At 63.6% G+C, this 10,594-nt stretch overlaps 1 protein-coding gene across 3 annotated transcripts; it reads left to right on the top strand.

Annotated features, from left to right (window-relative positions):
- ANO8 (anoctamin 8) lies at positions 1–9,338 on the top strand. 3 transcript variants are annotated; one of them, XM_034070946.1, is made up of 17 exons: positions 1–133; positions 2,410–2,520; positions 2,631–2,763; positions 2,851–2,989; positions 3,602–3,698; positions 3,842–3,958; positions 4,035–4,162; positions 4,373–4,534; positions 4,788–4,940; positions 5,020–5,146; positions 5,245–5,300; positions 5,613–5,687; positions 6,326–6,997; positions 7,083–7,274; positions 7,352–7,483; positions 7,656–7,766; positions 7,844–8,521. In XM_034070946.1, exons 1-17 carry the CDS (start codon positions 34–36, stop codon positions 8,519–8,521), a joined length of 3,183 nt encoding a protein of 1,060 aa, XP_033926837.1. In that variant the 5' UTR covers positions 1–33. The 3 variants fall into 3 exon arrangements, with proteins under 3 accessions (XP_033926837.1, XP_033926836.1, XP_033926835.1); XM_034070944.1 differs by lacking the exon at positions 1–133 and having other exon boundaries at positions 1,524–2,520; positions 7,844–9,338; XM_034070945.1 differs by lacking the exons at positions 1–133; positions 7,352–7,483 and having other exon boundaries at positions 1,523–2,520; positions 7,844–9,338.
- The last annotated feature ends 1,256 nt before the right edge of the window (positions 9,339–10,594 follow it).

Here is a 10,594-nt window from a genome sequence, read left to right as displayed (position 1 = left end):
CATGCACCGGCCCCCGCCGCCCAGCCCCGCACCATGCCCGAGCCGCCGGTGCCAGCGCAGGACGGAGACCGGCCCCGGCGGGCCCCGGCCGGGGAGGAGCGAACGGAACCGGCGGCCCCGACCGGCGTCCTGGGTAAGGTGGCACTGGGCGGGGGCCGGGGCTGCGGCTGCGGGGGGGGCAGCTCCATGCGGCTCGATGCGGATGTCGGCGGGGCTCAGCCGGGATGCGGCTCGCGGGGACGGGACGGGCCGAGCCCCCGGTGCGGCTCTGAGCAGCTCTGAAGAGCCCGAGGGGATCCATGGCCCTGCGGGGGTCGGGGCTCTGTGTGACCCTCCCCGCACTGGCCCGTGCCCCCTCGGGACGGTGTCCCCAGCACCGGGTCCATGGTCCCACTGAGGCCATGCAGTCCTCATGGAAGGCCCGTTTGCTGCCCCAGTTCAGGCCTTTGCCCCCCCCCCCCCCCATCCATCTCTGTGCCCTCCAGGAGAGATCTGGGCAGTAGATCCAGGATGAGGGCTTCGTTTTGGGGTGCCCAAGCTGGGATTGGGATGTCCCCCCAGTGTGGCACCAGGGGTAGGTGACACCCCCATGGCCAGGTCGGTGTCCCCATGGCCAGGCAGTGCAGGCAGGGCCTGCTGCCCGCGGTGCTGCCGAGCAGGGCTCCTGCCTGCGGGAGGGTGACCCACTTTGTGTGCCCCCCGGGATGCGGCATCACCGCTCCCCCCCCAGAAACACGGGCTCCGCTCGGCGGTGGGGCAGCGTCATTCCCAGCACGCTGCAGCTCCCATGACCTTATCCCAGAGAGCCAAGGTGAGCAGCAGGGCCCTGGTGGACGGGGGGGACACAACAGGTTTTGGGGTGGGCTGGGATGTTGCAGCCGGCAGTGAGCCCCGTGTGCCAGTTTGGTTGCCAAGGGGTGGCTGGGGGCCAGTGGAGTGAGAAGGACCCCAGGGCTCAGCCCCAGTGTGGTTGGGGTTCACGGCGGTGCTGGGGACCCCTCTGCAGTTCATCCACATCTTTTGCCATGACCTTGAGTGGGAAAATCCCTCCTGTCCCCCCCCAGCATCGCCCCCATTTGCAGCTGGTGCCCAAGCCTGTGCAGCTCCTCCGCTGCCCTGCCCATGCCAGGGCCTACATAACCCTGAGTGGGTGAATTCAGCACTGCTGAGAGGCCCAGTGAGCACAGACAACCATTGCCACCAGTGCTGCATACCTGCCCTGCACACCAGTACCCCAGCACCTTGGCACCCCTGCTCCTGGCACCCTGGTACCCTGGCACCCCAGCACCCCATCCCTGTCACACTGGTACCCCAGTACCTCAGCACCCTATCTCTGGCACCCCAGCAGCCGGGTGCAGGACATGCCCCTGGGAGCAGGATTGGCTCCACTCTGGGGGTGGCTTCCTGCCAGCCTGGCACCATCCCCAGCTTCACCCACAGTGCCAGGACATGGGAGACCTTTGAGAGCCTGGCGCCGCAGCCCCTTCCTGGTGGCTGCTGGTGATGAGTTTGCCAGATCCCAGCCCTGGTGCCCGGCCGGGTGTCCGGAGCCCGGGTGCATCCAAAGGGATGAGCATTGGGAGCAGGTCTGGCAGGTCCTGGTGTGAGTGGCGTTTCCGGAGCCCTGGGACCTTCCCAGCCCTGGGGCAGCCGAGGAGGCCCCGTCCTGGGTCTGCCACCCTGGCTTAGGAGGGGAAACTGAGGCAGGGAGGTGGCCGGGCTCACAGCCAGCACGGGGCAGGGGCACATGGGGTCCCACAGGGCTCCCCAGCACCACCAGGGAGCCCCATCCTGCTCTCCCTGCCTGGTTTGGATGCACCCAGTCCCCATCCATCCCAGGAGGTGAAATGGGGACACTGGGCACGGGGACAGCTTGTCCCCACACTGCGCACAGCCTGCAGCATGGAGAGGGGCCGTGTCACCCCACAGGGGGGTGACAATGGGACCCTGGGGACTGTCCCCATCCCACCTCTCTGCGGTGATGCGGGGCCTCCCCGGTTGCCATGGAGACCGGCTGCTTTGCCACTCTCCCCATTTTTCCTGCCTCTTCCCATCTCCTGGAGCCGGATCTCGGCCCCTCCGAGGGCTGCGGCAGGAGGTGAGCGGATGGGGGGGGACCAAGGGGACACCTCATGGCCAGCAGCACCCATGGGTGCCTGGACACGCTCCCAGCTCCTCCCCGGCAGCTGTCGGGGACCTTTTTGGGCACTGGGAGCTGCCGGAGGAGAAACCTGAGCCGGAGCCGGCGTCACCAGGAGCAGGAGTGTGACCTCTGCCATGGGGACAGACACACACAGGGTGTCCCTGCGCCCACCCCATGCGCCGGCCGCTGGGTTGGGTGCTTTGGGGTGCGATTCCCAGGGCCCTGGGGTGTCCCTCATCCCTTCCCTCCTTCCTTGCCTCCGGCAGATAAGCTCTTTGGGAAGCGGCTGCTCCAGGCCGGGCGCTACATCATGTCCCACAAGGCCTGGATGAAGACGGTGCCCACCGAGAACTGCGACGTGCTCATGACCTTCCCGGGTAGGGAGATGCTGGAGCCGCTGTGGGTGGTGGCACAGCAGGAATGGGGAGGGAATGGCCGGGATGGGCTGTGCTGGGAGCTGTGACCTGTGCTGACCGGCACCGTGCAGACACCACCGATGACCACACGCTGCTCTGGCTCCTGAACCACATCCGCCTCGGCATCCCCGAGCTCATCGTGCAGGTCCGGCACCACAAGCACACCCGTGTCTATGCCTTCTTCGTCACTGCTACCTATGAGAGGTGGGATCCTGGCTGCATCCCCAGCCCCTGCCGTGGTCCTCGGGGTGTCCCCCCCTGTGTCCCCAGCTCTGTGCCCTCCTCCTGCAGTTTGCTGCGTGGGGCCGATGAGATCGGGCTGCGGAAGCCGGTGAAAGCAGAGTTCGGAGGCGGAATGAGAAGCTTCTCCTGTGAGGAGGATTACATCTATGAGAACATCGAGAACGAGCTTTACTTCTTCACCTCTCAGGTGGGCTGTGAGGGACGAGGGACCTGGGGTTGGAGACATGGGGATGCAGGGATACAGAGATGTGTGGTACAGGGATGTGGGGATGCAGGAATGGGGGGATGCAGGGAAGTAGGTGTGTGGGGACGCAGGTATGTAGGCATGTGGAGATGCAGGGGTGCAGAGATGTAGGCATGTGGGATGCAGGGATGTGGGGGTGCAGGGATGCAGGCATGTGGGGGTGCAGGGATGCAGGCTTGTGGGGATATGGGATGCAGGGATACAGGGATGAATGGATGCAGGCATGTAGGGATGCGTGGATGCCACATGCAGGGATGTGTGGATGCAGGGATGCAGGACACAGGGATGTGGGGATGCAGTGATGTGGGGATGTGGGGGTGCAGGGATGTGCAGACACAGGGTTGTGGGCCCATGGCGATGCAGGGCAGGGATGCAGGGATGTGGGCAGGGAAGGCAGGTCCTCTTACCCTCCCCAGATGAAGCAGGGGATCAGGGACTGATGCAGCCACCCCCCAAACTGGGTGCGATGCTGGTCCAGGGCTGGGGACACACGTGTGGCAAGAGAGGGGTTGGTGGGAGCAGGTCCCAGGGCTGAGCCCTGCTCTGGTGCTGCAGGAACGGCAAAACATCATCAGGTACTGGCTGGAGAACCTGCGCGCCAAGCAGGGAGAGTCCCTGCACAACATCCACTTCCTGGAGGGGCAGCCCATCAGTGAGTACAGAACTGCCCCACATGCCCCTGTCCCCACAGCTCACCCCAAACCTCCCCATTGTCCTGCCATGCTGGGGACGTGCATGGGGGGGTCTGGTCTGTGCCCCCCCGTCCCATCCCTCACACTGTGCCCTGCGGCGCAGTCCCGGAGCTGGCAGCCCGAGGTGTCATCCAGCAGCTCTTCCCATTGCACGAGCAGAGGATCCTCAAGCGGCTCATGAAGTCCTGGGTGCAGGCAGTGTGCGAGGCCCAACCGCTCGGTATGGGGACGAGGGGTGGCATGGGGGCGATGGGGGGTCCCAGCTCTGCTCATTGTCCCCCTCATGGTCCCCACAGATGAGATCTGTGACTACTTTGGGGTGAAAATCGCCATGTACTTCGCTTGGTTGGGCTTCTACACCTCGGCCATGGTGTACCCAGCAGTGTTCGGGTCCATCCTCTACACCTTCACTGAGAACGACCAGGTGAGAGGGGTCAGGAAATGGGGTGAATCCCTGTTTTGGGGGGTCAGAGGGGCTGTTTTCCACCTTTCCATCCCTCCTTGCTCCAGCCTTTCCCTATGATGCTTTAACGCTGTAATTCCCAAGCCCATAGTGATGGAGCTGAGCTGGGGATGGGGATACTGGGGCCGGCAGGGGCAGGCCCTGGTGCAGTGGGTGCTGTGGCTCCTGCAGACCAGCCAGGACATCTGCTGCGTGGTCTTTGCCATCTTCAACGTCATCTGGGCCACACTCTTCCTCGAGGAGTGGAAGCGCCGCGGTGCTGAGTTCGCCTACAAATGGGGGACGTTGGACACCCCGGCTGAGTCCATCGAGGAGCCACGGCCACAGTTCAGGGTGAGCCCTGGTGGCGAGGGGGGGTCCCCAAGGCTATGGGGTTCCTATGGCTGGGGAGGGGTTTCCTATGGATAGGGGGTTCCTATGGATAGGGGGTTCCTGTGGCTGGGAGCATCCCCAGGGTTTGGGTCTGGCTGAGCCCCCCCGACCACAATGAGCCCCTCAGGGAGGTCTATGCTGGGGTCATGGAGGGCTCCTCTGGGGTGCCCGCTGTGGGGAGGGTGACAAGCTCCTGCCCCCCCCCCCCCATTAGGGCATAAAGAGGATCAGCCCCGTGACCAGCGCGGAGGAGTTTTACTACCCACCATGGAAGCGTCTCCTATTCCAGTGCTTGGTCAGCCTCCCCATCTGCCTCACCTGCCTCTCCCTCGTCTTCCTCCTCATGCTGGGCTGCTTCCAGCTCCAGGCGAGTCTCATCCCACCATTCCAGGTTGGCAGCACCCCTGGATGCTGAGCCTCACCCGTCCCCATCCCTGTCCCTGCAGGAGTTCGTGCTGAGCATCCAAGAGCTGCCCCGCATCATCCGGTTCCTGCCCAAGATCCTCCTGGCCATCATCGTCACTGCCTGCGATGAGCTCTACAAGAAGATCGCATACTGGCTGAATGACATGGGTGTGCTGCGGATGGCACCCGGGGGTGCTGGGGCAAGGCTGGGTGCTGGGACCCCCCTCCCCTGAGCCCCATCCTGAACCCCTTCCTCTGCTTTGCAGAGAACTATCGTCTGCAGAGTGCCTACGAGAAGCATCTCATCATCAAAATCGTCCTGGTGAGAGGGGATGGAGGGGACTGGGGAGGGATGGAGAGGGGATAGAGGGGGACAGAGAGGGATGGAGGGGGACAGAGAGGGATGGAGGGGACCGGAGGGGGATGGAGGGGACTGGGGAGGGATGGAGAGGGGATAGAGGGGGACAGAGAGGGATGGAGGGGACTGGAGAGGGATGGAGGGGACCGGAGGGGGTTGGAGGGGACTGGAGGGGGTGGGAAGGGACTGGAGAGGGATGGAGGGGACCGGAGGGGGTGGGAAGGGACACGCGGCTCCCGGTGCCCCCCCCGTGCTCACTGCCCTCGTCTCCCACAGTTTCAGTTTGTAAATTCATACCTGAGTCTTTTCTACATCGGTTTCTACCTCAAAGACATGGACCGGCTGAAGGAGGTGAGGAGGGGCCGCGCTCGGGGGCAGCGGCACCGACCGGAGCCCCCCCAGCACCGCCCGGACCGACATCCTCTACCCATCCCTGTCACCGTGTCCCCCTCTCCCCACGGGGGGGGTGTCCCCGCTTGCCTCCACCGCGGTCCCCGGCTGCTGCAGGGTCCCAGCTCCCGCTCCTGTTCACGGTGTCTCTCTGTCTGTCTGTCTGTCTGTTCTTCTGTCCCTTCCACAGCTCCTGCTCATCTTCTCTCTGTCCCAAAGCCTCGTGCGTCAGCTCAAAGAGGCTCTCCTCCCCTTCATCCTCCTCCACCTCCACCTCTCTCTCATCTTCTTTAAGGGCCTCCTGGGCTTTTGCTGGAGACTGGGAGTATCCAAAGTAGGAGCAGGGCTGGGGGGGGGGGGTTAGGGCATCCCCTTGCACCTCACCTCGGGACCCCCACACTGCCTTTTGGGAGGGATCAGTGGCACCAGCTGAGGTCCCACCATCACTTGTCACCAACGGGGGGGTCACAGGAGGGGGGAATGGGGCTGGGGCGATGCCACAGGGACACTGTGCACAAGGGGATGCAGGGACCCCGCACCCCCCATCCTGTCCCAATGGGGGTGACGGCGCATCCCTGTGTCCCCATGTCCCCATGCAGATGTTGGCCACGCTGCTCATCACCCGGCAGCTCCTGCAGAACGTCAGGGAGGTCTCCCAGCCCCACTTGTACCGGCGCCTGCGCCGGGGGGACCTCAACCTCCGCAGCCTCCACCAGCTCGCCCAGGCCCTGCTCTGCCTGCTCGTCCCTCGCCGACACCCCCAGGCCCCTTCCGATGGGCTCCGGGGGGAGAGGAAGTGTCTGAACGGCGGCTGTGGGGTCCCCGAGGAGGAGGAGGAGGAGGAAGAGCGCCGGGAGTCGGACTCGGAGGAGGAGAGCGCCCTGGACTGCGGGCTCAAGCTCAAGAAGGTGAGCTTCATTGAGAGGGCCGAGCGGCGCAGCACCGAGCCTGGTGGTGCTGAGGATGACAGCTTCCTGGAGGAGGGCAGCCCCACCATGGTGGAGAAGGGCATGGACCCCGCGTCCGTCTTCGAGCTGTGCGAGGATGAGGATGAGGCCGAAGGTGCCCCCGGCAGCCCGGTGAAGGCGATGGAGCCTGCGGTGGTCCCGCGGGCTGGGCGCAGGAGGAGGGTGGCAGAGAGCCGGGAGGAAGAGGAGGGTGAGGAGGAAGGAACGAAGCGCAACCGTGCGTCATGGATTGACCCGCCGGAGGAGGACTACTCCACACAGCTGACACAGGCAGAGGTGGAAAGCTGCATGAAGAAGTATGAGGTGAGCAGGGACATGGAGCAGGTGGGATGCAGCATTCACCCCCTATCCCCATGGCAATGCCTTTCCTCCTCCTCCTCCTCCCAAGGACACGTTCCAGGACTACCAGGAGATGTTCATCCAGTTCGGGTACGTGGTGCTCTTCTCCTCCGCCTTCCCCCTGGCTGCCATGTGTGCGCTGGTGAACAACATCATCGAGATCCGGAGCGATGCCTTCAAGCTGTGCACAGGGCTCCAGCGCCCCTTCGGCCAACGCGTCGAGAGCATCGGGCAGTGGCAGGTGGGGTATGGGGTGATGGGGACCCGGGGGTCCCACCTCCCTTGGGGGACTCATTCCTGGCACCGTGGGTCTTGCAGAAGGTGATGGAGGCCATGGGTGTCTTGGCCATCGTGGTCAACTGCTACCTGATTGCCCAGTGTGGGCAGCTCCAGCGCCTCTTCCCCTGGCTCAGCCCCGAGGGAGCCATCATCTCTGTGGTGGTGCTGGAGGTACGGTGCTTGTGTTATTGTAGGGTCTCCCAGTGTGGGATGAGGTGTTTAACCCCCTAGGCTGTTGTGTGACTCCTCCAGTCCCCCCATCCCTTTTGGGGTGCATTTCAGGAGAGGGCAGCAGTGCCAGGGGTGGGGATGCTCATCCAGAGCCCTGTTCATCCCCCTGCAGCACTTCGCCCTGTTCCTCAAGTACATCATCCAAGTGGCCATCCCCGATATCCCTGCCTGGGTGGCCGAGGAGATGGCCAAGCTGGAATACCAGCGGCGCGAGGCCTTCAAGGTAGGAGCTGCTGGGATGGGGCAGGCCCCTGCGTGGGGCTGAGCACGTCCCCGGTGCTGACAGCATCCCTGTTGCAGAAGCACGAGCGGCAGGCACAGCATCACTTCCAGCAGCAGCAGCGGCGCAAGCGGGAGGAGGAGGAGCGGCAGCGGCATGCCGAGTACCAGGCCCGCAAGGAACGGGAATGCAGCCGGGATGAGGCCAAGCCTGAGGCCACCGGGCAGGACCCGGCCCACGACAAGAGCCAGAGCAAAGGGAAAGGCTCCGGGGGCTCCCACGGCGGCTCCGACAAGCCCAAGAGACCCAGTTCCCTCCTGGCCACCAACAACGTGATGAAGCTCAAGCAGATCATCCCTCTGCAGGGCAAGTTCCTGTCCGGGGGGGCCGGGGCCGGCAGCACGGCCACCACCAGGTCCCCCCAGTCCCCTACGGGCAGCGAGAACAAGCTCCCTGGTTTCCTCAGCTTCAAGTTCCTCAAGTCGCCCGAGACGAAGAGGGATGTGGGCACCGAGAAGGTGCAGTCGCCAACCAAGCCATTCAATCCCGGCAAGCTCTTCAACTTCGGCAAGTCCGAAGGGGCTGGGGGCAATGGTGCCGTGGCCACTGCATCCCCCCAGCCGCGGTCCGGCCCCTCCATGGACACGGGTGAGCGGCCGGTGCCCAGCAAGTCCCATCTCAATGGGGTGCCGGAGGAAGGGAGCCGTGAGGAGCCGGAGAGCCGGGCAGAGGAGGAGAGCGGGGGGTATAAACTGTAACCGGAGCTCCAGGGGAGCAGGGATGAGTGGGAATGAGCGCTCCCTTCTCCAGGCAGCCGTTACCATCATCATCCTCTTGCCTCCCTTTGCCATCCCCTGACACCAGGAGCTGGCCCCTCGCTCTGCGCCGTTCCCCTGTGCCGCATCCCCTCGTGTCCCTCCAGCCCCTCCACTGGGACCCACTGCATCCTGCACCAGGGACACCCAGCAAAGCACCTGGCCATGGCTTTGGGTTCGGAGCATCCCAACAGGTTTCCCTGCTGTGACCCACCAGAGATGTCCCAGTCTGGCTCTGTGCCGTGAGCCTGAAGAGACTCACAGGGAGATGCTGTGGCCCAAGGAGTCAAGGAGAACTCAGCGCTGCCAGATCCAGCAGGACCAGCTCACCAGGCTCAGCACCATGTCCCTGATGGCAGAGGGATGAGACCACAGTGGAGAGAGGAGCCTGATTCAAACGTGCCTACAGCTCCTGCCATCCAGGCACTGCTCCATCCCACTCCTGGCAGCCTCCACGTGGATTCCTTCCCAGCACCGGCCATTGTCCTGCCCGAAGCCCAGCCGGGAGGGAGGGGGGCGAGCGCCAGCACCCAGATCCTCATGCATGGGCAGCATTTATTGCACTAAACCCCAAACCAACCCCAAGGCAAGCGGCTCTGCTCTGCTTCATGCGACGGCAGAGCCCGGCCCATGGGGGCAGCAGCCGCGGGGACTGCAACGGGAGCCGGGATCGGCCCTTTCCCACTCCGCTTTCCCATTTCCTGGAATGATTTCGCAATGAGGCACTCGCGGAGGTTGCGCCGGAGCCTGGGGATAGGAACGGGACCGGGGGGGGGGGAAACGCGAGCCCTGGGCAGGGGGAGGGATGGGGTGGGAGCAGCTTCGCTTCTGCCGTCGGGGGTAGTTTAGTGCTAACGGCTCTGAGTGGTGCTGCTTCACTGTGGGGGACCCATCCAGGCCCCCCAATGCCACCACCCATCTCCAAAGCAAGCAGGGGAGAGGGGGGGGGCTCCGGGGGCTGCCCCATCACTGTGCCTGGTCCAGGCTCGGGCAGCCTCATGGGGTCAGCGCATCCCTCTCTCCCTAAGGCCTGGGCTGTAGAAAACGTCAGGTTGTTCCCCCCATCCTTGTTTCTACATGTCATGTATTAGTTGTGTTTGTCTTCAAACCAAGCCATTTTATACAGCAATAAGGGCAGAAGAGGGCAAAGGTTTTACCCACTGCTCCTGTGCTGTGGATGCTCTCCAGGTCCATGGGCTCCATCTCCCACATTGGGGCCACCCCAGCTGTGCCCTGTGCCAGCAGCACAGGATGCAGGGGAGATCCCTGGAGCGAGGGCAGGGACAAGGGAGCCCCAGGACCCCAGAGCACAGTGAGGCCGGTACCAACACAGCCCTGCCCTGGAGAGTTAAAGCACAGCAGCAGGAGAGAGCCCAGCCCGGCTGGGGGCACCAGGTAACCCAATCCCCCCCCCCCCTCCTCGGCTCAGCACCCTGCCTGCAGCACCCTGGGCACTGCAGAGCCCAAAGCTCAGCCCTTGCCTCCTGGTTCTCCATGTGTCTGAGTGCTCAGGGCCAGCTCAGCTTTGCCCCCCTCAAACAGGCACCAGGCTTAAAGAGAGTTCCTTTAATCCCTTTTCCCTCCCGAGAGGAACAGTCCTGGCTCCATCTCTTCCCATCTGCTTGCAAAAGGGAGGGCAGGGCCCTGCTGCCCCCAGGACCCCCCTGCCCAGGGCATTTTTAACCATTTCTCCCTATAATAAAAGTATTTCTACAAGGAAGCGCCCCTCTGGGATCTCCCTCTTTGGGGCAGTGGCTGTGCCAAGGAGGGAGGCGTTTGGGTTGGATTATTCCTTTCTGTGGTTTATTGTGTTGGGAATTGAACAGAACTGAAGGGGGTTATTTATTTATTTCTTTTTAATTTATTTTGTCATATTTTTGTAAAACCTGCAGAAATGCAATAAAAATCTATTTCAACAAGCCCGAGGCCTTGGGCTCAGTTCTTGCCTGCAGCATCCATCTGCTGCTGGAGGGGGACAGTAGGAATGCTGCCATCAAGCACAGGCTTCTAACACAG

Source organism: Melopsittacus undulatus, chromosome 19 (genome assembly GCF_012275295.1).
Source record: "Melopsittacus undulatus isolate bMelUnd1 chromosome 19, bMelUnd1.mat.Z, whole genome shotgun sequence".
NCBI classification, from domain to species: domain Eukaryota; kingdom Metazoa; phylum Chordata; class Aves; order Psittaciformes; family Psittaculidae; genus Melopsittacus; species Melopsittacus undulatus.
The sequence above is the reverse complement of the archived record's forward strand: the minus strand, read 5'-3'. Positions and strand labels throughout refer to the sequence as shown.

Excerpts from the sequence above, each read along its gene's own strand:
- ANO8 (XM_034070944.1), top strand. The coding sequence starts at position 2,133 with ATGGCCAGCAGCACCCATGGGTGCCTGGACACGCTCCCAGCTCCTCCC. Across the intron at positions 2,764-2,850 it reads GTCACTGCTACCTATGAGAG|TTTGCTGCGTGGGGCCGATG; the intron begins GTGGGATCCTGG and ends CTCCTCCTGCAG. Across the intron at positions 7,275-7,351 it reads AGAGCATCGGGCAGTGGCAG|AAGGTGATGGAGGCCATGGG; the intron begins GTGGGGTATGGG and ends TGGGTCTTGCAG.